This window comes from Trachurus japonicus, chromosome 9 (assembly GCF_045865225.1).
Source record: "Trachurus japonicus isolate A0001 chromosome 9, Traja_1.0".
Classification (NCBI taxonomy): Eukaryota; Metazoa; Chordata; class Actinopteri; order Carangiformes; family Carangidae; genus Trachurus; species Trachurus japonicus.
In genome coordinates this window covers 17407080-17434048 of record NC_140915.1, presented here as the reverse complement: position 1 = coordinate 17434048, position 26969 = coordinate 17407080, and the positions used below count along the sequence as shown (strand labels likewise).

At 40.6% G+C, this 26969-nt stretch overlaps 4 protein-coding genes across 4 annotated transcripts in view; 1 reads left to right on the top strand and 3 right to left on the bottom strand.

The window, feature by feature from the left end:
* col27a1b (collagen, type XXVII, alpha 1b) overlaps nt 1-9213 on the top strand; it is a 74782-nt gene extending 65569 nt beyond the window's left edge. The window contains exons 51-61 of the mRNA XM_085786292.1: nt 1495-1557; nt 1733-1786; nt 1891-1926; nt 2472-2489; nt 2652-2687; nt 4088-4114; nt 4229-4294; nt 4759-4927; nt 5051-5160; nt 6546-6764; nt 7574-9213. Of these exons, the coding sequence (XP_085642418.1) occupies nt 1495-1557; nt 1733-1786; nt 1891-1926; nt 2472-2489; nt 2652-2687; nt 4088-4114; nt 4229-4294; nt 4759-4927; nt 5051-5160; nt 6546-6764; nt 7574-7720 (945 nt within the window). The 3' untranslated portion in view covers nt 7721-9213. The remainder of the gene's footprint in view (nt 1-1494; nt 1558-1732; nt 1787-1890; nt 1927-2471; nt 2490-2651; nt 2688-4087; nt 4115-4228; nt 4295-4758; nt 4928-5050; nt 5161-6545; nt 6765-7573) is intronic.
* On the bottom strand, nt 9211-12942 carry LOC146981241 (uncharacterized). The gene is made up of 8 exons (XM_085786290.1): nt 12829-12942; nt 12483-12653; nt 11623-11801; nt 11033-11126; nt 10889-10958; nt 10766-10802; nt 10527-10590; nt 9211-9689 (listed from the first exon to the last, which is right to left on the bottom strand). The coding sequence occupies exons 1-8, from the start codon at nt 12850-12852 to the stop codon at nt 9531-9533; spliced, it is 798 nt and encodes a 265-aa protein (XP_085642416.1). The 5' UTR covers nt 12853-12942; the 3' UTR covers nt 9211-9530.
* A 306-nt stretch (nt 12943-13248) lies between these two features.
* Nucleotides 13249-25937, bottom strand: ppil3 (peptidylprolyl isomerase (cyclophilin)-like 3). The gene is made up of 6 exons (XM_085786289.1): nt 25839-25937; nt 15351-15425; nt 14341-14434; nt 14163-14230; nt 13950-14068; nt 13249-13680 (listed from the first exon to the last, which is right to left on the bottom strand). Exons 1-6 carry the CDS (start codon nt 25920-25922, stop codon nt 13554-13556), a joined length of 567 nt encoding a protein of 188 aa, XP_085642415.1. The 5' UTR covers nt 25923-25937; the 3' UTR covers nt 13249-13553.
* On the bottom strand, nt 17236-25950 carry lrrc8ab (leucine rich repeat containing 8 VRAC subunit Ab). Its single transcript, XM_085786288.1, has 3 exons — nt 25839-25950; nt 21248-23366; nt 17236-21084 (listed from the first exon to the last, which is right to left on the bottom strand). Exons 2-3 carry the CDS (start codon nt 23357-23359, stop codon nt 20809-20811), a joined length of 2388 nt encoding a protein of 795 aa, XP_085642414.1. The 5' UTR covers nt 23360-23366; nt 25839-25950; the 3' UTR covers nt 17236-20808.
* Between the last annotated feature and the right edge of the window lie 1019 nt (nt 25951-26969).

The window sequence follows — 26969 nt, the reverse complement described above, 5'->3', positions numbered from 1 at the left end:
GATCCAGCCTGCCTGTGAGCTGTTTGGCTCGTCAAAGCACAAAGTTGTTATGAAGAGGTCTCATATTGCTGAAACAATGTCAATGAAGTAATTCAAACATATTTGAAAACTGATAAATTGTATGTGTTACAATCAGGGCTGCACAATTAATCACAATGTATTCATAATATCGCAGTATGGCCAAATGCAACATCCAAATCACTGTAAAAACGTGTCAAAACATTGTCAGCACCATAAATGTTGCTGTTGCTACAGAGACGCCCCGACCAACGATATTCATATTCTCATGCAGCATAAACAGATGCGTTCGTTTGGTACAAAACCACAACAAAAATGTTCATCAATTTTAAGTGTCAAACGAAAGGATATCCACTCACTTAGCCAGTGCAGTTTTCACTTTATTGTACAAAGCTTTCAGTCAATCAGACATTCATCAGAGCATTGTCAATTTTGGGTGAAAATGAAAAGCAAAACTGACAGTTCCAACTGAAAATTGCAATATCTGCCCATATACGATTGTGCAGACTTGGTCATTGAGCCTTCACTGGTTTCCAGTGTCCAACATCAGGATTGTCTGCATCTCTTAGTGTGGTCCGACTGTAAACTTGGATTTCAGATCTTAGACTCTGAGAAACTGTGATGTGAAATTTCTGGTTTGACAAACCAACACTAGACACTTGATTTGATTGACAGTGATTAATGGTTTCTTGCAGCTTAAAGGGATACTTCACCCAAAATCGACAATTCACCAATCATCTACTCAACATCATGCCAAGGAAGGGTTTGGAGAACTTCCTGAGTCATCAAAACACTTTTGGAGTTCCAGGGGGGGGTCCGGCTGGCAACAGATTTCCATATAATGAATCATCCAAAACACACACTATGAAACATCCAAATACCTCCATACTGCTTGTCCATACTGACCCAAGTGTCCTGAGTTACTGCTACATCAAGGCTAAAAACAGAGATCAAATTTATTTTTTCTGAACAATTTTTTCATGTGGCGGCTTCAGGACACTTGGGTCAGTACGGACGAGCAGTATGGAGGTATCTGGATGTTTCATAGTGTGTGTTTTGGACAATTTAAAAGTGAACTCTATCCACCGCCATTATATGAAAATCCGTTTCCAGTCAGACCCCCCCTGGAACTCCAAAAGCGTTTTGATGATCCAGAAAGTTCTCCAAACCCTTCCTTGGCATGACAGTGTGTAGAACATTGGTGAATTATCGATTTTGGGTGAAGTATCCCTTTAAGTCCAGAGACTGGGGGAATGTCAGAAAGTTTTTTAAATTTCACCACCTAGTGGCCAAGAGAGAAAGTGAAGATTAACATATTTCAGCTAATTAACATTTGTACCATTTCCAATGGCAGAGAAATCTGTGTGTATTAAATCCTACCTGTTGCCAACAGAGGTCAACAGAGGTCACTGAACACTTAAAACTGGTTTAACCTCCGACTCACTTCATAAACAACAATTGCTTGTGTGTTTCTAGGGACCACCCGGAGACATTGGCCCTGCGGGGATCCAGGGACCGAGAGGACCGCGCGGTTTGATGGTGAGATGAAGATTAATCGTACTTTGGTCAACTCGGTGCAGCACTACTTTAGCCGATGCCGGGGCGCTCAGCTCTCACAGACTGCAGCTGCACACTTGCCAGAAAAATACGCACCGCTTGATCAGACGCTCCATCATACGTGTCCTCAGTCACTAACATGTCTCTGCTTTTCCAGGGTATGGAGGGATCTTTGGGCCCCGTTGGCATCATCGGCCCCAGCGGTCATCCTGTATGTACCTCATATCTCATCCTATCTGCCAAGCTTTATGTGACTTCTGCCTGCTTTTTCTGGCAGTGATGGAGTGATCCTCTGTCTCCCCTTCTCTCCATCAGGGACCCCAGGGTGACAAAGGAAGTCGGGGGGAGACGGTGCGTGGTGCTGTTGTGATGAATCTTTTCTGTCTGTACCGTGAACACAGAATAGGATACTTAGTATGGAGACGGCGCACCACTCGGCCCGCTTTTGCCCTCAGCGCTTTTCATTTCCTATTGTACTCCACTGTTTGTTGTTACACTCACAGTAACACTTAGCTGCTGTGGAATTCCTGTCAGGGTGATAAATGTTGGCTGCATGCTCATCTGGAGCTTTTTTGAAGAGGTTTGTTGAGTGCTCATACACGGGCGTAATTCACCGGCTCGCTCTGAAAAAAAAAAAAAAAAACCCTGCCAACACTCATATATAAGTTTCGCTGTGTGAAAATAGGATTTGCTGTGTGGAAATAAGATTTCAGAGTGTAAGCCTCGTAAAAGAAGCAAGAGGGCAACTCAATAGCAGTACAACAGACGGTCGATAAAGAGTGTATTGAAACGGTAGCACAAAGATGGCACATTACACTGCACATGATAGAGGAATATCTGGTCTGCTCGCTTTCTAATGTTGGAGTATTGATTTCTCTTTCTTTGATTTCAATCAGGGACTGCAAGGGCCAAGGGTGAGTAATTATTCACCTCTCGTATCTTAATCATTGTTCTGTGCTCTGCTCAGGCCTGTGGTCTGATCAGCATGAAAAGAAAGAAATTAACTTCTTAATCATCTTCCATGAAGTTATGAATAAATTGAAGTCTAATGCATGTGGGGTTTTTTTTTCCCTCAGGGATCTCCTGGTCCTCGTGGACCACCAGGACCACCAGTAAGTTCCTCCTCTCCTGCAGACTACACAAAAATGAGAAAAAAAAGTTAAGGGAAAGAAGAGTTTTTACTTTTAACAAGTAAAATATATCTCCAGTGATAGTCTTCCTCTGTGAGAAGTCGCTCTTTGAGCATCTAGCTGCTTTCTAGATCAAGGGCAGGATATTTCAGAGAGAGAGAGAGAGAGATGCTGGAGTTCAGTAATTGATTTCCTGTCTTTAATACAGACGGATGAGTTTTTAAACTCTGCATCTTCACAACAGTCGAAATGAACAAATGCAAATGACGATATACAGCAGAGTGTACACGGCAGCCTGTTTGCATTATGCAAATCTGTTATTGGATGTGAGTTTTTCTCTCTCTGAAGATTTTTACTTCTCCACTTTAGTTCATCACATTAAAAGAAATCCCATAACAGATCAAAGTCAGACTTACACTATAATACTATCTCTAAAATGAGAATCTCGTCATAACAAGACAGTTCTGGGCCTGGTTCAGATCCAGTACGAAAGTTGGATCCAGTTTGTTTTTTTTCATCTCGAAAGACAAAGACCTGGCCTCTGGAAAACTGGTTCCGAGTAGGCACCAATGCAACGTTGGTCTAGAACAGAAAACTGTGTATGAATGAATGAATTTATATTTATTAAGTGTCATGCACCAATTAAGGTGCCCAGCCTACAAGGGCACTATAGGCAGCCTATAAGACACATTTCATATTTAGACAACAAACTAAATCATCAGAATACAGACAAAACAAAAACAAAAACCACATAGAATTCATATAAACAATTCACTGTACTACTATGTCATGACATGGCCCCATTGTGGCTGAAGCCCATGGAAAAGTAAACTGGATCTTAGATGTTTTACAAGTTGAAGTAATAAGAAACCAGCTGGGGCTTACACTAGGTTCATCTCAGCAGGCATGAAAATGAAATATCTTGGAACATTAGTGACGCTGAATCTCTTTCGGTGGATTTGATGACACCTGGAAGTGTTTTTCATAATTCATATCCCACGGTTCAATGTAATAAGAAATCAGCACAATCAACTGTAGCAGTGAGAATCATTCAAAGAGGATAAAACTCATCTGAAACGTCGACACTGCGGTCGGACTGCGAGCGCATCAAGTGTTTTATTTAGAGGAAAATCTGACTCGTTATAGACCTGCTTATTTTCCACTCTGATCTAATTCAAGCAGCTGTTTGCCAGCGGCTCGTATTTACTTCATCTGAAATGCTTTATTTCCTTTTCTTTCATGCCTCATTTGCTGTGCATTCATAACAGTATTGGTGCAACCACCAGTGACAGCGTAGATTAGGATTTATAGAACACAAACGCAATTGAGTGGCCGTTGCTAAAGAAATGCTGGTTTCTCTCCTCCTTTTTTTTTGTCTCCAGGGTCATCCCAGTTCTGCTCTCTCGCTTGTGAGTACTTCTGTCTTTGTTGACAAATTAAGGGTTTTCAGGGATGTGGAGACAAGTGAAGTGCAAATGATCATGGTTGTTGTCTCCTCATTGCCTCGCTGTCCTCTTCGCTAGAGAAACGAGGCCCTTGGTGCTGCCTTTCAAGTCATCATCGATTCCCATGCTGCACTGAGGCAAGAGGTCAGTTTATAGAGGAAGCAATGCTCCACTGTTGAACGTTGGTTGGTTCATAGAGTATTTGGTAACCCTTTAATTTACAGGACGCTAATTACATGATAATGTCAAGAAATAGCATAGAAATAATGGTCAGTTTCATAGTAATGTCATATTTTCCATTAAGGCAAAGATTACACATGCTTTTCATGCTTTGAATTGTTTGGGAAAGGCCAGAACTTATCTCGACCGTTATTTCTGGGCTATTTCTACGCAATCAATCATTATTTCTTGGCTATATTTCTCGACAACAATGAAATTGACCGTTATTTCTAGACATCATGACACAATTACTTGTTATTTCTTGGCTATTTCTTGACATTATCACGTAATTAACGGCCTGTAAATTAAAGGGTCACTGAGTGTTTTTTTTTTAGCACAGGATAATAGTATGCCACTTTGAAATTCATAATATTTGTGTCCAAAAGCAGAACTATCAGAGCGTGGACCTGCCCATGTTAGACCAGGGAACAGAGATTTTCAAGACCCTGCAGCATCTCAGCACTCTGATCCAGAGTTTAAAGAACCCTCTGGGAACCCGCGACAACCCTGCCAGGATCTGCCGAGATCTTTACAACTGTGAACACAGGATGTACGACGGTGAGGAGACGCTTGAGCTGCTCTGTCTGTCTGTCTGTCTGTCTGTGTCTCTGCACAATCTCACAGTGTATTGCTTGATAAGCAGCGTTTCTCTTCTCCCCTGCTGCTGCTCCTCTCTGACAGGCACTTACTGGATCGACCCCAACCTCGGCTGCGCCGCCGACACCATCGAGGTGACATGTAACTTCACTGCTGGAGGACAAACGTGCCTGAAACCCATCACCGTATCCAAGGTGAGGATCGGTGCTATATTTAGCCGTCTGCCTCGGATAGGCAAAGCACCCAATAGAGTTGAAACACACATCACTTAGACAGAGACACTGTGCAGACCATGGATGAATATCAAATCGGTGAGTGCTTGTCTCCTTGAAGAGAGTGTTTTCCTCATGTTGTCTTACACCAAATTTCTCAAGAAGTAGAAGCACAAAGTTTAAGGTGGACAGTGTGTGTGTGTGTGTGTGTGTGTGTGTGTGTGCCAGTCATGATAAAGAAGCACAGCTGTTCATTTTCTGGCTTTATAAGATAAACACTAGCACTATTTGGACGGATTGTTCATGCAGTGAATCTTGAGGCGTCCCATTTAGTCCTCAGACCTGGCCAAGTCGCCATCAAAGAGACACTCAGCTGGCAAAAAAAAGGAAAGCGCAGAAATCTCAAACTCTCCTTTATCTTTTCATTCCTTTGTCTTGGACTTATATTTCAACGCTACAATACAGCAGCACATCATAGCCAGAGCCATTCCTGGATTAACTGTAAATAAAATAATGGGGACAGATCATCACACTGAAAGACTGAGTCTGTGATCCAGATGTAACTCTAAGTCTAATTTATATCGGAACAGGAGCCTGCTATCAATTCACAAATTGACTGTGCTCTAGTTTCTGTATTACGGAGACAAACGCGGTGAAGTACAGGACTTAGTGATGACTGAGTGTTTGTGAACAATCTGTATCTGCAGTGGCATGCAAGTGGAAGATGAAATGATCTCCAAAAGGCATAAAGTTACAGATGACACATTCCCTTCACATTTTAAACTATAAATATATATTTTTTTATTTTCATCTTTTACATTTTCAAAATGACAGACAAGGAAAAGGGCCCACAGCAACGGTTTGGTCACCCTGCAGAGTTAGTACCAGGTAGCCCTCCCTTTGGAAACTATCACAGTGTGTAAATAGTAAATGTCTTGTCTGATACCTTGGTCAAAGTTTTCTGAGAGCTCAAGTCTCTTGGGTCTCCCGTTCTTTTGCAGGCTGCTGCTTTGTTTCCCCTTTTCACGCTAAAATTGTTGAAAACAAAAATTGTTGAAAACAAAAATTATTCAATGATATTGCTTAAAATATTGCAAAAGAGTGTTTCATGTTGAACTTTATGCCTTTTGGAGATCATTTCATCTTCCACTTGTTTTAACTGTTCACATTAACAGAGATTTTGACCAGGGGTGTCCAAACTTTTGCATGCCATTGTACATTCTGTATTAAGGAACCTTTCAGAGTTCACACTGAATGTTTATGTGACTGTATCCTGGTCAGTGTTGCATCTTCCACACTTTAGGCTGAAATAACAAACCTCACATTCATGCCACAAAAAACCCCAAAAAGTACAACTTGCCTTCCAGTTGGAGACGGGTGTGGGTCGTATCCAGATGAACTTCATCCACCTTCTGAGCACTGAGGCCGTGCAGCACGTCACCATCCACTGTCTCAACGCGCCCGTGTGGGCAGCAGGACCGTCCCTGCAGCCGTCCACCAGCGCCGTGAGCTTCAAGGCCTGGAGCGGCGAGAAGATTCAAGCAGGCGATCTGCTGGAGCCGCTCATACCCAGGGACGACTGCTGGGTACGAGCGGTTACTGCTTTTACTTTAAGTCAATGCAATACTCTGTTTCTTTTTATCTGAAATGTATACGCCCCTCCAGGAGTAGTTCAACAATTTAAAAAACACTTTATTTTGCTTTATTTCGGGGAGTTAGATGAGAAGATTGATAACAAACACTGCAGGTTTTTACACGAAGTTGATTGGTGGTATTAATGATCTTGTGGCACGCAGAGTTTGTGGAGTTTTGCTTGCAACTCATCATCAAACCACAACTTGTCAGTTTTCACACCGATTAAATTAGAGTTGTTGTTTGACTGATTTTGAACTTGGAGTGAACCGGGCGAGCTGACACTTTTTTCTGCCTTCAGTCTTTATTATAGCTAAGCTTATTCCCTCCTTGCCATAAATCCAAATACAAGCCCCCCACCCCCCAACACACACAAAAAAACATGTTTTCTCACTTACGTCTTGCGGTAACTAGCCATGCAGATAGTTTTGGTTTTATTTGTGCAGACTCTGCCCCCAATCCATGACAGCAGAGATGAATGATCAGTGGTTTCTGGAGGGACTAGCTCTTTGGTTAAAAAACTGTTCCCACTGAAGTCTGTGGATTATGAAGAATAACCAGGGCATTGTTTGTGGGAATGGAAAGATGTTGAATATTTAAAGAGTCAATTTTCACTGCTTTGTGCAGCATAAATAGCAGAAAGAGAAAGAACCGTCCCAAAGAACAGACTAACTATCTGCACAGCCAGTTACAGCCAGAGCAGAGTTAGCGTTACCCTTTGATATCATTTCATCACGTGTCCTCCTGCACCCTCCGCTTTCAGATCAAAGACGGCCGATGGCATCAGACCCACTTCATCTTCCAGACCCAGGACCCCAACTTACTCCCCATAGTGGACGTGTTCAACCTACCGACGGCAGAACCGGGCGCACGCTACCACCTCGAGGTCGGACCCGTGTGCTTCTTATAGTCGCCCTGTGGAGTGGGGCCAGGAATACTCCACCAAAGGAGTGACTGCATGGAGGAGGAAGGTGGATGGAGGAGACTTGTCGTCCCACCCCTCTCTCCCCCTCCCTCCCCTCTCCAATTTTCTCTCTACAAAATATGCTTGGACTGCAGAAACCGGAGGGGGCACCAGAGGATGAAAGCCCATTGGAAATGCAGAGATAAGACTTCTGGCACTAATCAGCCTATGGAAAACAATAATAAGCTTCTTTCAGAGACTTGTTTGTGCGATACAAGATCTGAACGGCCCTTTTTGGAAGTAATATCTCATTTCTGTCATCTCTCGGACCATGTTGTATCATATTTTCTTCACGGTCTGATACCCGACTTTGCAAGAACCCTTAAAAAAAAAAAGTTTTTTTTTTTTCAAGAGATCTGTACAGAAATATGGAACAGTTACACCTGCAAATGCAATAATTCCTATTTTAATGTTAAAGTATTATTTATACATGTATATGTACTGTATATTGTAATATAAAGTGCAATAGTTATTGTTCCACAGCCTTTAGGCATACACAGTATCGACACCATATCACTCATTCAGGTATACAGTGTGCCTCAGACACACAGGCACGCCGCCGCCAGGTAAGTCTATTTGAGCCTCTAACTAACTGTCCAGTGCCGAGGGACCCCACATTTCTACAGATATCTTCACACAAACAACTGCTGTGTGGTACTTTTCCATGTTTAGGTGGAGCCAAGGGTTTCCGTAGTAGTGTGAACCGAGGAAAAAAAAAAAGAAAAGAAAAGAAAAAAAAAGTGTGTCCAGATGCTACCTCGCCCTGCGCCTCTTATCTCACAGCGAACGAGTCGTCGTCCGATCTAACGTGCGATGACCCCAGAGGCGACACCTGGTGCTGCAACAGTCGACACAACAGTTGATAAACTCTCGTCAGCTCTCAGCGGCGCGACGTCTGTGCTTTACGAAAACAAAAAAAGAAAAAAGGGAAGATTGTAAACACGCAGGCCAAATTCGTTAAATTATATTTTCAAGGTAGTATTTTAACATTTTCAATATTCTTTGTACAAGTCTGACAGTATAAGTTAAGTTTTTTTTTTATTTGTTAAAATGTATGATTATGCAACGTTTATTATCTACGGTGGATTCTATTTAAATATTATTTAAATTCTGATTAGCTTTCCAGTTCAAAAACAGGCATCAGAGTCTTGTTTTTAGCACATTTTTGGTCATTTGGAGCTTTAACGATTCTACGGTCAGCAGGACATCACCAGCCTTTTTATTTACTGTTGATGCATTTGTCACTAAAATGTGCAGCAAAGATGGTTGGTCCCCACCAATCGACAAACTCAGAGGATTTCGTACAATACACAACATTAAAACTACCACAGTACATGAGCTTGCAGTGTTTTTTTGGTCTGTACAGACGTTTTGTGCTGTGTGAATGAAGCCTAACGACTTCACAGGTAATTCAATAAATGTCTGAAAACTTTGCGGATAAGCAGCTTTCAATTTGTTTTGTTTATTCATCAAAGACGACTTCATAGCAAAGCCAGATAATAAAATGCATTTAAACTGCCTACTTGCGACGCTGCCATTTCGGCTCCCTTCTCCTCATTTCACACCTGGAGACCGTCAAGTCCTGACAGTTACTGCCTTTGTAAACATGGAGGAAAAAAAAAAAAATCACGCCCTTGAAGTGATGTTTTCTTCTCCGTCTGAAACTTTTCCCCTCATTGAACACAAAAACACAGATGGACTTTGGAGTTGGAAAGCACTGTATTAGCAAGACTGCTGTTTGCTAGAGTACACAGTCTTATCTCGGACACATGGCATGGCGACCTCCATCAATAGGCAGGTTGACTCCAGTGATGAAGCTGGCAGCGTCTGATGCCAGGAAGGCGATGCTGTGGGCCACTTCCTCCACCTCGCCTGGCCGGCCGAGGGCGTGGGTCGTTTTACACTTGGCAAGAAACTAGTGAGGAAAAAGACAGAACAAGGATGTAATTACTGGTAGTTTTTTAGCTTTGTCATTTAAAACAAAATACACTTTAAAGGGATAGTGCACCATTTTGGCAAATTGGCCCATTGCCATAATCCCTGTATAGTCATAGCAGTAGGTTCGTTACCTCTGACTGTCTGTGCAAGCTATTTTTAGAACGGTGGAGTAGAGCCGTGAGCTGCTCAGAGCTACACTACGGAGGCTAATGGGATTTCTTGGTTTCCCTCATCAAACTCATCAAATACTCAATCCAACAACTCCAAAACGCTTTTGTGGACAAGTTGTGACCTGCACATTCACCACGCTATGAGATAATAACAGAACGTTACGAGACAGAGTTGTTTTTGAGGTAAATTCATGCAAAACCGCTGATACGTGTTCCCGTTGGGTACAGTTTTTCATCAAGCAGTCTCTGCATTTGCCTCTAAAACAACTCTGTCTCGTAACGTTCTGTTGCTATCTCATAGCGTGGTGAATGTGCAGGTCACAACTTGTCCACGAAAGCGTTTTGGAGTTGTTGGATTGTGTATTTGATGAGGGAAACCAAGAAATCCCATTAGTCTCCGTAGCGTAGCTCTGAGCAGCTCGCGGCTCTGCTCCGCCGTTCTAAGAATAGCTTGCACCGACAAATAAAGGTAACAAACCTACTGCTATGACTATAGGGATTATGGCAATGGGCCAATTTGCCAAAATGTTGAACTATCCCTTTAATCCTTGCAACAACAAAAACAATAGGATAAAGTCCCAGATGACCTCACAGTACTATTTAGTTGTATGTGCAAGATGCAGCAGTGTCATGTTATGTGTTACCTGAGCGTACTGCTCCTCATCCAGTCCTGCTCTCTTGTGGACGTCTGTGATGATCACACCCGGGCTGATGAGATAAAAGCACAAATATACAGTATGTTACAGTAAAACAGTAATGCTAAAACTGATTTCAACAACTTTTCCAAAACAATTTGCACAACAGTTGGTATGTGAACTAAAATAAGAAGGGAGAAAAGTCTAAAAGTGAATTTAGGCAAAAGTAAAACGATCAGTGCACGTACCAGACGGAGTTCACTCTGACTTGTTTTTCTGCCAGCTCTGAAATAAAAAGGCAGTCGTGTGATTTCTTGTCACAGTGAACTTTTACAAAAATTAACATACCAGGCTAAAATGGTTCAACTCACCAAGTGCTACACAGCGTGTGAACTGGTCAATAGCAGACTTGGACATGCAATAGGCCAACACACCAGGGAACTACAGAGAGAAAAAGTCCAAAGTTATCAGTGATGATACATGATTAATAAAAGATGGTGCTGCATAATACTCACTGATCTCTGCCCATTGACACTGGACACGTTGACGATGCAGCCTTTGGTCTTGATCAAGTGCGGCACACAGAGCTGAGTCAGATGGTAAACAGATCTGGAACAGGAAGCAAAACTTAGAGGAGGCACACTCAATAAAATGACTGAGAATACACTGAGCAATATACTGAATCTCTGAAGGACAATTGCAGCCTGAGATCTGTGATGGGACTTTGCAAGTGTGAAAGCAGCAATATCACACCTCCACCCACATATTGATACTGTTACATTCAGATTATGCGGCTGGCGAATGGTGTCACTGGTCTAATGTTCCTGAGGATTCATGACAGCTACGGCCTGATGCCCTCTTTACACAAATCTGTGGGTGCACTCAACAAGCTTTTCCCCCCTTCACTGGAATTTGCTTCGGATGTTCTGCTTTGTTGACAACACAAACGAATTTAATGCAGCGACGGATGCAATTATATCTACTAAAAAACCTCCACTTTCAATTCTAAACGAACACTCATATCTAGATTTAATCAAGAACCTCCACACAGACTGCAAATACAAAACAGAAAACATCATCTCTCCATATCTCTTTTAAATCCTACCTGACATTGATGTTCATGACCTTGTCGTACTGGGCCAGGTCTGTGGTCTCGATGCTGCCCATGGCCAGGATACCCGCGCTGTTGATCAGGACGTCCAGCCGGCCGAAGTGAGCGATGGTCTGCTCCACCGCCTTCTTCACATTCTCCTCGTTGGTCAGGTCTCCAGGAACAAGTAAAGGCTGCACAGTTAATGCACATACACACGTTTCATATTAGACGGTGACACTGTAGACGTGAACGGGTCAAAAATGTGTTAATGCAATCCTGAAGCAATCCCTGCGTGTCTTGAAATACAATTTTATGTTTAACTTAGATGCCAGCATCAAATTGTGATATGTATATTATATTATATATATGATATTTTCTGCATAATTAACAATAAAGAAGTGTGTCTCCAAACTTGAGAACATGTTGGAAATATATAGTCAATATACTTTTTACGCTTCCCATAATGCATTGGGGCTCATTATTTTATGCAATACTGAACAAATCACTGCATGCCATGTCTTGATATACCATTTTAACATCAAATCACCACATTTATTTACATTTAGTTTCTGTAGGGTATGTGTCAATTTGATAATATAAAGAAATGTCCCAAATAATAAGAATTTAAAAAATTGGTTAAGAAAAACAATTAATTCCTTTCCCATAATGCATTGGGGCTCTTTATTTTGACTGTAGCCTACATTTTCGCATATAAGTTTATCATCACAAAGTTACAGCTGGAGGTTGTCAGCTCGCAAAACACAGATAGAAATGTACAACCTGTAATAACTGTATGCTCTGTACAGTGTCAACATGTTAATACGCTGGTGAAAGGTTAACGGGACATGTGAGTTAAGTGAGTGAGTGAGCACCTCTGCAGCTCCACAGTCGGTGCACTGCTTGGCTATCTTGCCGAGGTTGTCCACGTCTCGGCCGTTCAGAGCCAACAGGGCTCCGAGTTTGGCGAACAGGATGCTGGTCCCGGCCCCGATACCGGAGCTGGCCCCCGTTATCAGGGTCACCTTCCCCTTCAGAGAGCAAATCTACAACACACACACAAGGCAAATGTCTGTCAGGTGTTACACAGTACACAGTACTAAGCCACGAATAATAAATGAGCTGTGACTAACTTCATATACTACTTCGAAATATATTGACGCCATTATAAATGTAATACAATGAAACAATGGTATATCACAGAAAAGGCTGTAAACTCACTTTATATGCATCGTCTGAGGCCATTTCTGTAGAGTTTACAGCCTGTTTGCATGAACGTGCTTGTACCAGTGACTCGTCCGCTAGTGATGACGTGATACGACGCGACAGGTACTCCCGTTTGTAGTTCATACAGGACTACAACTCCTCCAGTACACTCACCACAACCTTTCTTGTTTTGCTTTTTTTGTTTTTGTTTGCACAAATACTATATATTTATGAATCATTATAAAGACAAATTGATAATTATAAAAGCTTTATTTAGTACAAAAAAAATAGGCAATTTATTTACATTGTCTATTCAGAGCAAACATCCAGGTGTGTTTTATTTTTATGTTGAAAACATGAAAATGAATAGTAAAAAACAAACAAACCAACAATACACAAAGGCAGTGACATGAGAATAATTTAGACAGGCGCATCAAGCTACAGTAGCAAATCTGTCATTGTTGAGAAACAGTGACTGAGATGTTTCGTTTTATTAAACTGTAAGATATATTTTTCACTCAAAGTGACATTTTAATTCAAATTCTACTGTAAAATTCTGGTGTAACAACAACTGAGTTTTGTTTATACACGTTGACAATTCACAGGCTCAGTGATGATGACTCATGTTAGGTATTTTAACATTGGCAAGTTACAATGCAATGTATCACTTTGCTTGTTGGAAAAAAAGAAAGACAAATCTGAGTTCATGGCTGTGTTAAAGGCCTTGAAGTCTAAATCAACTATCCAGCAAAAGGGTTAGCATGAATGGTCACATCCTTTATCCGGGTTTCAGTCAGCGGTCGAAACGTCTTTTCATTGACAGGCAGCTTCTCCAGTTCATCCAGTGTTTCCAGGCCATCGATAATCCTACATGTTGAAGAGAGTGAGATGTGAGCAGACACTCTAAAATGAGCTGCTGTGATGCAGTTGCATGTACAAAAAGGCCTGTGGGTTCCCTTTAGTTATACAATAAGTATAAATTAAATTATACATTGTATATTACATTGAATATAAATTAAATTCAATAACTGTCAAGCATGCTCTAACCAGCTGTCTAGGGTCCAAATCATCACTCCACAGCCTTCCCACTATTTTGATCTCATGTACACTCATTTATCAGTAGACAGGTTACATACTTTCCAAACACTGTGTACTTCATGTCCAGATGTGGCTGTTTGGCATATGTGAAGAAAAACTGGGAGCCATTTGTGTTGGGGCCGTTATTGGCCATGGAGACCACTCCCCTCACATTGTGCTGGAATATGAAAAATAAGAGGAAAACAAAAGTTACAGCATTGATCCTTAAATGGACAATATTTCAGTAAAAACAATCCAAAGTAAGCACTCACTTTTAAATGCTCACTGAACTCGTCCTCGTATTTGCGACCCCATATGCTTGTCCCGCCTTTGCCAGTGCCTGCATAATGAAATTGCAATGCACAAAATCCATAATCCACAATCCATAAAGTAAAAAATGTTAATTCTGACATTTCAGGTATTGAGCAGACACAAGACCAGTCCCTGTACCTGTGGGATCTCCCGTTTGAACCATGAAGCCTTTAATATTTCTGTGGAAGTTGCAGCCATTGTAGAAACCACTGGCACACAAAGCAAGGAAGTTCTGTAAAAGTAAAGAAAAAATAGTAATAATGATTATAATAATCACAAGGGACATGTTGTGATGTACAATGACTTCATTAAGGAGAATACACAGGGCTCCAGACTTTTTTTTTTACTAGGAGCACAGTGGCCCCTAACTTAATATTTTAGGAGTGCAAGCATAACATTTGACCACCATTAATCGACTTGCAAAGCAAATATTAACATTTTCATTCATGATTCTCACACACACTGGCCTGCCACCTGAAATGACAGATACCAGATTCTTTGAGTCGCCCTTTTCGCATTTCACTAGCGTTAAAAAAAACCTGGCAAATTTACTGGTTGCACATGTGCAAGTAGATGAAAAATGTACTTGCACTGTCTCAAATTTTAGGGGCAAAATTACAATTAGATCAATTTAGAGGCAGTCTGGAGCCCTGATACACCACAATTGACTGTTGTGCTACTGTTAAAACAGTTTTCAACTTAATAAATAAATAACAGTTACAATATAATAATACACACTGATGAATCATGTCACAACAAGGCAACTTAACCAGAGTGCAATAACCTAAAGACATCAGCTTCTATGTACAGAGTGTCCTAAACAGCTCTTTACTGTTAATAGCTCACAACCAGATAACTTTAATAAAAACTACAATAACAACTTTATTAATATAGCATCTTTAAAAACACGAGTTTACAAAGTGATTGACAAAAACAAACATAAAAGACAAGTCACAAACAAGTGCGATAAAACCATAGAGGAGATGGACCGCATCAACATAGGCGATACGAGATGGATGTTGATATTATGAGACAGGCACAGAAGCTTCAGTCATTTTAATACAAATCTAACTTGTGCAGTGGACAGTAATGTGAGTTACAACCATGTGGTTTACAGTAAAATGAAACAAGAGAAATATGTCACTCACCTCACATGTTCTCGGTGTGCGCTCACAGAACAATTCAATTTTGATTTCTCCCAAATCTGTGTGAAGGGTAACAGCCTGAAAAATAATAAACAAGAGCGGAAAACACAATTGAATCTAAAACGTAAAAGCTCAACAGGCTCAGTGATGTTTACCGCCTAGCAAGCTTTACTAAACACGAACAACTTATGACGCTAACGTTATACAGCCGCAGTTAGCAAACCGGCTACTAGCTGGAATAACTGCGTTAAAACACAGTATTAGTTAATAACTCATTAGGCTACTTAGTTAATTATATTTCAATAAAAATCCTGAAAACTTCAAGAATGAAATTTACCATTTCAAACCCGGGCGTCTGTGGACAAGTGTGTCGGAGAAACAAGTCCGTCTGGAGACAGTGACTCCGCGTCGAAGGTTCCGCCACGTATTTTTCAAATTTGCTTCAAACGGGCATTACAGTGGTTAAATAAAACTACTCTTTATTAATTTATTTATTTTACAATTGACATCATATGGGGACAGACATTTTGAATTCAACTGCAACTGTGTGGTGAACCTCACAGTCTACTATGTAGTGGACATGGACAGATAAACATTAGATCCCCCAATCCTCTCTGTCAAAGTATTTGAACATTTAAAGTGCAAGGTCTTCTCTGACTGAATATTAGTTTGCTTCAGGCCAGGGTAATGTGATTATTTTGACCACAAAAATGACAGGTCGTCCAACTGGATTTAGGGGCTCATTTCAAGAGAGACTCTCAATATTAGCTAATAAAGGAGGATGCACTGTAAGGCTCTGATAACATCAACTATAACGGTATTAGTGGTGGATTTATGGTCACAAATAACATAGCTTTGTGTTTATAAAGTTATCATGGATTGGCAAACTACCCTGCACCAGAGCCAGTCTATTGACAATTCAATATTAGAAATTCTCTGCCTGCACAATGTTTGAGCATTAAAAAAATATCAAAACAAGCATTATGACAATCTGATTGACTGGTATCTTTGGTGGTTTTATAGCAGAAGACAGCATTAATTTGACTGGTCATAATATTCAACACCAAAAGAAGACATCCAGAAACCAATACAAATTTGGTCAACCAACTTTATTTTGTTTTTTACCCTAGTGGATGGTGTACAAGAGAGGATGAGACATGTTCAAACAGAATAGTCACTCATTGTCACATCATTCATGTCAATACTGTTGCAGTGAGGATTCACGTTATAATGAAATATTTTGGCAAATTAAAAAAAGAAAAAAAAAGTACATCTCCAGTGATGACTGGAAATGAGTCAGGGAACAGTGAAATTAGTTTTGTACCCAAAAATAACAGTTTTAAGAGGACAAAGAACATGGACATTGAGGGGTGACAGAGTCCCATTATGCAAACCTACGTACACACACTCATACACACTTCATCTGTGCTAATCACAATAACGGTTCAACTGACATGACACAGCTCAATTAATACATGGTCATTGACGGGGGAAAAAAAGAAAAGAAAAACACAGAATCAAGGTTAAACCGAGTGGTTTCTTTAAAATCACAAACACATTTTGTTTTAAACCAGCAGTCAATATTAAATACATCAAACTAGAAAAGAATGTATAGAAATGCATATAAAAATGTTATCACAACTGTTTAAATAAATAAAAATACCAGGTGTAATAAAAAAATAGGCAATCAACTCAAAAAAGAAAGTGAGTACTAGCTGGTTTCCTGAGAAATTTAGTTTGTATACTATCATAACACTACTAGCTGTCAAAATGAAAATAAAATGAGTCAAATTATATAATAAAAAAAAGGAAAACACAGAGAACAAAAAGATTAACAACTACTGTGAGACAAAAATCTAATCTATTTATCAGCAATCTACACAATGTCTTTTTTTAATATTTTAATATACTGACCATTTACTTGCAGTGCTCAATACAAGACTTGACATTTGACAATTGTGATGTCTCATTTAATTACATTAGTTGATTGTCTTAATCTGTGGTGTGTTGCTGAGGCATTCTGGATATCATTTAAAATGCTCCAGTTCGGATTTAAAAGGTAAAGACAAGATACATTTTTGTTTTCTGTGTCCAGTTTCTATAAATACTAACGAAACACCATTCTAATCTCATGGCTGGCAGTCATTTACTTGACCCTTTCCCATAGCAGAAAACATGCGTTGTATACATTTTAAATTGTATACCATTGCTTGCATTCACCTAAATTTAACTTGTGGGAGAGGTGCTGTAGTGCAAAAGCATTCTTTAGGATTAGAAAATCTTCTCTAATCTATTTATGTTGAAATTCTCACCATTGTGTTGGTAAAATGTGCGTGACGAAGAAGAATGCCCATGCACGTTAGAAAACTACGTCAGTACATTAGTTTAAATAAAGGCAATATTGCACGATATAGGATAGTTAAACACGTCCGTGAAATAAATGTACACAACTATTCCTATGCTTTTTCAACCCAGTTATTGTACTGTGTATTGCTACGGTCCAACTCTTCTTGCAGTTAGGTTTATTAAAACATAAACGGATATTGTATTCTCAACAGTAAACACAAAGACCCCTGTTGTTGTGTGTGTTGTGCTGTGGATTGATCTCAAAATCCACGTTTTTAGCGTCATGCTGTTCACGGTGGCAGAATGCAGAAAAAAGTGCAGAAAAAGACTCTCTATGGCAAAGAGTATTTAACTTTTCTCTACAAATAATCACACTTTGAAACCAGAGACATTAATATGAACAATCAGACGACCTGACCTGAAAACTACGGAAGCCCATTTATGACAAGAAACAGACAACATTTGTTCATGTGAAGGTGACGAGTTTTAAATATCTTATTATTCTATGTTTTTCTTATTGAAAATTAAAATATTAATTTGTGATTTTCTGTGATTGTTAAAACTTCTCTAGTAATTTGTCTTTTTTTTTTTTAAATTTCCCTGACAGGAATAGATTCAAATATGACATGAGTGTATCTGGCAGAAAACAAACACACACACAAATAAAAACCCATGACATGATAATAAATCTTACAAAGTCCACGTTCATTCCCAAATGAGCTTGTGTCACTTCAGTGATTAATATCTAAACCCAACTGCAAATTTTCTCTCGATCACTTTCACTAATATGTTTCACTGAATCATTTAAATCAGTATGTTCATTTCCTTCTGACTTTTAGCCGTTTCAGTAGCTGTCAGCAGTGCACGTTGAAACTAGCTCATAGACTAAAGCTACACTCAAACTGCACCTTTAGTGTCAAATAAAGTTAGCACAGCGAATGTCACAAGTTGAGGCTTTAACAGAGAAGAATGTCTCATTAATCACATTTGAGACATCATGCACGCACGTATTTGCCCAAATCCATTACTGGTGTCAAGTATGGTCGGTTACTGAAATTCCACAGGAAGTGATGAAACTCAAAATAAAAAAAAATTGAGGAAAAATATAAAACAACAAAACTGCCCTTTACCATTTTTGGCCTGGGTAGTCTAGTGCAGCTTAAAGACAAGTATCTGCATCACAACCTGGTCAAGAGTTTGATCGTTTGATCTGAACAGATGCTACGACAAAAATAACTGAACATTAACATGACAAAACCCCAAATGAGTAAAATTAAAAGTTAAGGCAACTGACCTGAAATCAATAGCTCTTAAAAAAAACAAACACCTTCTAATCTTTCTTGTCAGTGAAATGACTAAGTTAAATTGATTATTTTCCTTAAGTGGAATGTCACTTGTTTATTAAAGCTCTAAGCTTTTAGACGCAAATGGCTAAAATTTTTAGACTTAATGATGTTTCAGAAATGGCCATTTAGGACCTTATTGCATTGTTCTTCCATTAAAAAAGGGAAAAAAACTCAGATTAAAATACTAAATTATTTTTCAACTCACCCTAATGCATTGTGTAGCAGTAAGATTAAAGGTTTGCATTAAAGGTGGTTGTAAACTCACATGCACGTGAACAACATCAACACTGAACACAATGTTCAGCACAATGTTTGAGCAACAGTTCAGTTTTTTATCAAAATAACAAAATGACTTCCCATTAATTAGAAACATCATATAACAGTGTTATAATAAACAACTGAAAAGAAAACAGGTCTCGTCTTTAACTTGTTGTTTGCAGACATTAATACTCAACTCTCAGGGCATACATGTAGACCAGTGGTTGCATCCACCATGATCAAGATTTAAAACCAATCTAGGTTTCAGTCAAGCAGCTTTCTCAGTTTCAGACACATTGTCAGCATTTGAAACACATTTCAACATCACTGTTAATCCCAAGCTTCATATAAATTCTTAAATTGCAGACATGATTCATCTCATTAAAAAACTTTTTCAGCATTTTCCCCATATTTGTTCATCTTGGTTTGTGCAATTCATTGCAAACAAAAACTGTGAATGCAGCACGATTATGAAAAACGATTTGCTCAATTCCCACTGCTTAGTACACTGACAGTAAGGGTTGGGTATCCGCTTCCTGTTGAGATGCTTCAATAATGTAACTGTGTGGGAGTTTTTGTTTTGTTATGCTAGTCCACAGGGTGGCATTTAGTACAGTAACTGCCCTTCCTCAAACACACCACTCATCTTTCCTCAGAAAGAGACCATCAACCACTTCATCCTGCCAGAGAGATGTCCCAATACCACAAATACAGTAGTTGGTACCAATACAAAACAAGGTCCATTTTCTCAATACCAAAATCGACACAGTGCACTATTACACACCTCTTCTCCCCACCTTACACAAGACTTTCTCACACACAAGGAACTCAGAATTTACAACCTTTCCTGTCATGACTCATCATTAAACCTCCCTTATTTGCGGAATTCACATCATACTCATACTTTTGCATTAGACATTTTCCAAAATATAAGCACACGTTAAGGTATTTGAAGGCTTTTCTCGTCCCACTGGAGCAGGCACACACAAACAAACACACACACACTGACAACCAGAGTTGAAGTTTGTGTGACGGTAGCTCTGGACAGCCTCCTGTCTTTTTTCCAATTTTCTGATTTTTCTTTGTGTTATGATGCAACTGGGAGTTCTATACAGCTCAAACAACCGAGGCAAGTGATTACACAGCAATAAGGAAGGAGAAGTCTTAGAGATCACTTTGCTACCTCATGTGTAACACACTGCCAGTCACAATGGCACTGCTTCAATGTTGCTAAAAAGCATTCTTACTGGCTAACAAACCTAGGGAAGTGTTTCTAGGGTAATAAACAAAATCAATTGGACAATTAGGGGGGGCTAAGGAAACAACCAGAAACAATATTTTGGTTTTGCCAAACTGGCACTGGTTCTTGATACCCAACCTTACTGACAGTACACCACAGCCAGTCTATTGACTGCTTCAGCAAAGCCCCTCTGGGACAGTATGGGCACTCCTCCTGTGTCAGGACCTCGTTCGTGAGTATCTGTTTTTGCTCACAGCGACCTGAGACCTGTTTAAACTTGTTCTTTGTCAACTTTCCACAACTGTTCCTTAACCTCTGTGGGCAGAGTGTTGAATAGATCTTCCTCCACCACAAGGCCGGTTCTCTTCAGCTGTCGGCACTCGCTCAGCTCCACAGGCAGACACTCCAGGCGGTTTCCTCTCAGCTCTAGCTGTGTCAACCCAGTCAGCTCTCCGAAGCGCGACGGCAGAGACTGCAGGCAATTGTTCCCCAAGTTCAAAGTGCGAAGCTTCTTGCACTGGAACAGCTCATTAGGCAGACTTTCAATCTGTATTTCAAGGCGGGGAGGTTGTTGTGAAGGGAGAGAGAAGGAGAGAGATTGTAATTTATAACAAACAAATTATTGCAAATTAACCAAAACAGAAAAAACAATCTATTATACAAGCGACAAACAATTAAATGGTTATATAACTGTAATATTCAGCACTCACTCTGTTGGCTGTCACTGCCAGGTACTGAAGATTCTGGAGGAAGCCGATGTCTGTTGGGATATAGGTCAGGTTGTTATGGCTCAGGTCCAGGAAGCGTAGTTTGCGGCAATAAAACAATTGACTGGGTATCTTCTCGATCTTGTTTCTGTTCAGGTACAGCTTCTCCAGGTTGGTCAGCGTGCCAATCTGGATGGGAATATAGGCAATCTGGTTGTACCAGAGCTTAAGGCAGACCAGCCGATGAAGGTGCTGGAAGCTGATGATCTCCTCGATGGTCTTCAGGTTGTTGTCCTTCAGGTCGATCTCCTGCAAGTTGTGCAAGCTGAAGATCGAGTGCGGTATTCGCTCCAGATCGCAGCGAATGAGCTCCAGTTCCGTCAGGTTCACCATCTTCTTCAAGCTGTTGAGCACCATCAGCTTGGTGCCTTCGTTATTGATGGAAAGCTTCTGGAGGTGCATGCCCACGTCAGTCACCACCTGAGGTAGCTTGGTGAGATTGCTCTTCAAACGAAGAACTTTGAGCCTTTTGAGCTCTCGGAGACCGTCGATGACGATGTAACGGTTGTTCTCTGAGCTGAGATTCCCAGTCAGATGAAGCTCGCTCAGGTTCTTCAAGCTGTAGATCCACAAGGGGATCTCCTTGATGTCAGTGAACTTGATGTGCAAAGACTTCAAGTTCTCGCGCAGAAAAGCCAACGCCGGAGCTTCGATTTTAGCTGGCGTGTGATAGAGCCACATCTCTCGCAGGTTGATCAGCTGGGCGATGATCGGGGGGATGGTGACGTCCGAGATGAGCTCCAGTTTGAGGACCTCCAGCTCCATCAGGTCAAACACTGTGTCTGGAATACCACTCAGCATGAAAAGGTGCAACTCCAACTTCTCCTGAGAGTTCTTAGTTATCCTCTGCCTGAGTTTGTCCAGTGTCCACTCGTTGTTGAGGTTCAGCTGCCTCAGCTTATTCTCGCTCACTTCTGAGAGGAACACAGCAAAGCGTTTGGAGTACAGAGGGTCATACTGATCGATCATGTGCAACATAAATGCAAAGTCATTCTTCACATCAGGTATGTCACTATAGCTGCTCTCCTCCCGTATCGACTCAAAGGAGTACTTCTTTAAAGAGCGCCGAAGCATCCAGCAAAGTGTGTACATGCAGATCAAACCATACACCACCACTAAGCTAATGTAAAAACAGGCTAAGATTTTAAAAAGTGTAGCCAGCGGATGGGCGCAGCGATACACGCTGTAGCCCGTCAGACTCTCTATATTTACTGAGCAGTCAACACTGAATTTAATATCGTGCACGTAATACCCCGTGTAACAGATTATCAAAATAAACTTGATTACTTTGATAATAGTCTGACGGATGTACAGTCTGTACACAATGTCTCCTTCTTCGACATGTATACGAAACTTCTTCACCTTTTCGAACAGGGCTTTCGCCTGTTCGCCCTCTTTTTTGTCCAAAACCCCTGTCTCCGTTCTATCTACAATGCCTTGCTCAAAGCGAGTCTTTGTCCTTTGCAGCATAGGAACGCTTGCTTCAACATCCTCGCTGATGACCGACTCCTTGTGGTCCATCGAGCCGTTCATTTTCATTGGTTTCGGGTCGCTCTCTTCAACCACCGTCTCCGACAGCGCCCTCGTTGTCCAAGGGGAGTCGAAGCATTTCAGCAAGATGGATACAAAGTGCTCTAGTTTGGAACTAGTCCGTGGAAACTTAAACCAAAAGTTGCTGCAAGCGAGGAAAATAAGGGTGTGGAGTAAAACTAGGTAGGGGAAATACTTGGCGAACCAGTGCAATCTATTCTCATAGCACACGGCATCCACATAGTTGTACTGGTGGCGGTCCAGATCGTACTGGATCCCTTTGGGCTCCATGAACAGTGACGCTGAGAGGGTGGAGTTGAAGTTCCTCTTGCAGGTCTGATTGACTACCCATTTACAGGGCAGGCAGATCATCTTGTCCTGGGTGACCTGCAGTGTCCCTCCAAACACAGAAATCATGAGCATAACAATGGAGATGTAGTCGGTGAACACATCCCACCATGGTTTCAGGATGCGGTATGCTGGCTGTGTGTCCACAAAGTATCGCAGCTCGGTGATGGGGATCATGGTTTATCTGTTTCAAAAAAAAAAAAGAGTATTTGAGGAAATAAATACAGACTGGAGTGATATAATACAGTGTTGTAGAAATCAAATTATCCTTCCCGTCAATACCTGAACAGCCTTTACCTGGACTACAACACAGCACCAAGAGGACAAATCAATACTACAATGATAACTAACAAGGTCATACATCAGATCATTCCACACTATTAGTTTGAAGGCTGTCAGGAGCAATGAAATAGAGATTCCCAATTGTTGTTGTGACAAACAACCACTTGATTGACTTCAGTGGGCTACTGCGATACTCATTTGCCCACTTCTTAACAGACACAATTAATCTTGCTTTCAAAGGGATGTCATACTGGACATGGCATTTCAAATGCTGTAGCCAAATGGAAAACCAGCAAATCATAATATAAGTCAATTTATCTGCATTTTAATTCGATCCCTGTTAGATGTAGCTGGAGAATTAATTGGCTGTCCTCGTGGAGAGAAAAAAAGAAGCATCACATGTGCAATTAGCGTTTTCCTAGAATGTCTATGCAAGCTGTTTAACATAATAAATTAGTAAATTACTGGGCAAAGATTGGCTTAATCATGAAAAATGTATGTGTCAGATTTTCATATGGACCGCATCCTAATTTTCCAACACACACAAATCCCTGTTTTGGTATTATATTGCCAACTATGTCACCAAAACAATCGTTCTGGCCAAAACTAAGCGCTTGAATATTTTATCTTTTTATTATTTTTTTTTAAATGCATTCTGATTCTTAAGTATTCACAAAATTTGGTAGAAAAATCTAATAGTTTAACAAACAGCAATAAGACCACAGTGCCATAAATCAGTCCTACAATTGCCAATGCCTTTGTAATAGTGTTTATACTGACTCCAGGGTAATGGTTCTTTGTATTACTACCAACTTGGGACATTTTATAATGAGTGCTGCAAGAACAAGTCCCAAAAGTGGGGCATAAATTAGCATTCTTGCTAATGCTGGTTCTCTCGTCCCAAAAATGATGTCTGGAATAAGGTATGTTGTTCAAGGGAAGTCCACTTTTACATTCTCCTTGTGTTTATGCTTGCACTCTTCACTGTAAACTATCACTAACTTTCTAGGATGAAAGACTTTACAGAGGGAGTAAGCATGTCAAAAAAGTTTGAAGTTTAGAGGTGGTAATGCTGAAGTCTTGCAACTATGGTGTAACTCATGCAACTGTGATGTAACTCATTGAGCCTTGCAGCATTTAACTCTGGTGGTTGTATTTATGTTTCAGAACCATAAATGTGATGATCAGTTGTGAAGACTATCCTGCTGAAGAAAACGTGCAAATATCATGAACTTGTGTCTGTCACAGACTTTATTTTTTCTTTAATGCAAAAATCAACGGTAAAAACCCCCATCAATGACCAGTACAGCTGGGCTGAACTGGATTTTATATAATTTCTGTATCAATGCAATAAAGTGCCTTGAATTGACAAGTATTTATTGAATTAACCCAAACTGACCAATACTGTTCAGCACTGAGAAATACAATCATATTTACTGTGATAGAGGATTTTATCCACATCATCCAACCTTATTTAGTAGTAAATGATATGTAGCTGTGTTGTACCTCAAATCTACACCCGGGAGTCGAGACACGGGCAGCAAGAGGAGGTTATTACTCCACTACTGGTGAAAAATACACCAAACCGAAATAGAAAAAGTACAATTGAACAACATCTTTTATGTGCATGAAATATAAAAAGGCTCTTAATTCACTTGAAAAAGTTGTTCTACTTACAAATCCAAAATGTAAGATAATGAAATGACTCCATACATAACCGGTCAAGAGTAATCCACAACCACCCCGCTGCTGTTGCTGTACATCAGAGCCAGATAAGCCCTCCAAATCAACCTCTAGCCTTGTGTGAGCGCGACACACCCTGCATGTAAGCTTAAGAAAGTCACTCGTCTACAGATGATGTTCCGTTTTGGCTCGTTTAACCCAAACAACACGAACGCCAGAGGAGCCACCTTGCTCCCCTGCTCTCTATTCTTAGCCATTTCCGTTAATAATACCCAGAGTATTGTCTGTGGGGGCCTTGAGAAGCACCTCCCTCGACCTTCAGGAGGAGATCCTGTTTATCTTATAGGAGCTGCTGTCTCCAACCAGTGTCTCTCTGGAATAATCTGCCGTCACCTTTTGCACCCCAGCCACCGCCCCCCACTAAACACACACCTACACATGCACAACAAGAATCAAGAGCTGGCATTCAACACAGCGGTGTTCTTTGTTAGGAAACTGTAAAAAATCGGAGAGGAGTCAAGACGCCTAGTCTGATCCTTGGCCAAATAAGCATACTTTAGACTGGCCCCGGTTCAAAGAAAATGCTGTACACATAACAGCTATTCCAATCTCATACTGTGTACATATTCCTTTGCATATGACTGGATGGGGTACTAGATGATGGAGCACACTCAACACCTGAAATACTCACAAGTTTGGAGGTGTTATCTGTGCTCCAGTGCTTGATGATGTCCCTGGTGGACCAGCCACTCTTTGTGTGTCCAAAACTCCTCATGGACCTTTCCCCGACTCATCGCCATGAAGTTTGATTATTAGATCTGGAAATGATATACACATATTAGGAGATAGACATGAATATGGATCATGCTGTTCATAAGTTTTAAATCACCTGTGTGCATATAATCTGAAACAAGTCATGTCTAAACAGTATCATATGATAAACATTATGTCTGTTATAAAAGAGTAGGTGGTTTATCGTTATTAGATACATTATGCTGTCAGATACTTTTGTTTTAGTATAAATAGATAAACCCCTTTTATCCATCAGTCAGCGCTCGTCACCCTAGCATGGAGTGCCTTTGTCGTGATGCTAGTTAGCTCGGTGAGCTTCTCGTGAAAGTTAAAACTGGGTGTTTTCCCTCTGTATACACTAAATCATATGACAAATTGGATTTATGGAAGCGAACTAATATCTGCTAGCGAGCTGTGTACCAGCAATGGTGACAATAACAACACATTTTGCTGTTAAAACGCGTTAGCAAACTCAGCTAGGCTGCTATTAGCTAGTGAGCTAGCCTAGCCTAGCTACACACACCGGCTCCAAAGTTTACATCCTGCTGAGACCATGACGTTTTATGTGGCGGTGGTAAACGGCTTAAGACGCTTAAAGGAAAGAAAAAACTGCTGAGGTGTTGGACTTACAACGTTTTAGTGGGCTGCGATCAAATCCAACGCTACTTTTATAACATCAGTAGTTGCTAACAAACTGTGTTTTGCTGATGCTAGCAGCTCAGCATGATGCTAGCTGTTGTTTTTCTTTCCAGCAGCAGCAGCAGCAGCAGCAGCAGCTCCGTGACGGTCCCAGACCAAAGAGGGAGGATCGGATCGGACAACACAGACGTAACTCACAGGCGGCCATCTTGGGTCGGCCAGTTTCCTTCGCACCGTCTGGTTTTGTTTTATTTCCCTTCATAAATCTATGAATCTATTGCTATTTGCTTTTTTGTGTTTCGTTGTTGTTGTTTGCTTTTGTCTTGTGTTAGTATCTTTTTTATACTACCACATGTTCGAAATAAAGGCTTAATAACATAACATATATAAA

What these genes read in the sequence shown, in the direction of transcription:
- LOC146981241 (XM_085786290.1), bottom strand. Translation starts at nt 12,852, where the DNA reads ATGGCCTCAGACGATGCATATAAA. An exon ending in CCTCAGACGATGCATATAAA is followed by an intron (nt 12,654 to 12,828) that starts GTGAGTTTACAG and finishes TGTGTGTTGTAG; the next exon opens with ATTTGCTCTCTGAAGGGGAA. An exon ending in ATGAGGAGCAGTACGCTCAG is followed by an intron (nt 9,690 to 10,526) that starts GTAACACATAAC and finishes TTTCCTCACTAG; the next exon opens with TTTCTTGCCAAGTGTAAAAC.
- lrrc8ab (XM_085786288.1), bottom strand. Translation starts at nt 23,359, where the DNA reads ATGATCCCCATCACCGAGCTGCGATACTTTGTGGACACACAGCCAGCA. An exon ending in TGGCAGTGACAGCCAACAGA is followed by an intron (nt 21,085 to 21,247) that starts GTGAGTGCTGAA and finishes CTTGAAATACAG; the next exon opens with ATTGAAAGTCTGCCTAATGA.
- ppil3 (XM_085786289.1), bottom strand. Translation starts at nt 25,922, where the DNA reads ATGAGGAGTTTTGGACACACAAAGAGTGGCTGGTCCACCAGGGACATC. An exon ending in TCAAACGGGAGATCCCACAG is followed by an intron (nt 14,231 to 14,340) that starts GTACAGGGACTG and finishes TTCATTATGCAG; the next exon opens with GCACTGGCAAAGGCGGGACA. An exon ending in AGTTCAGTGAGCATTTAAAA is followed by an intron (nt 14,069 to 14,162) that starts GTGAGTGCTTAC and finishes TTCATATTCCAG; the next exon opens with CACAATGTGAGGGGAGTGGT.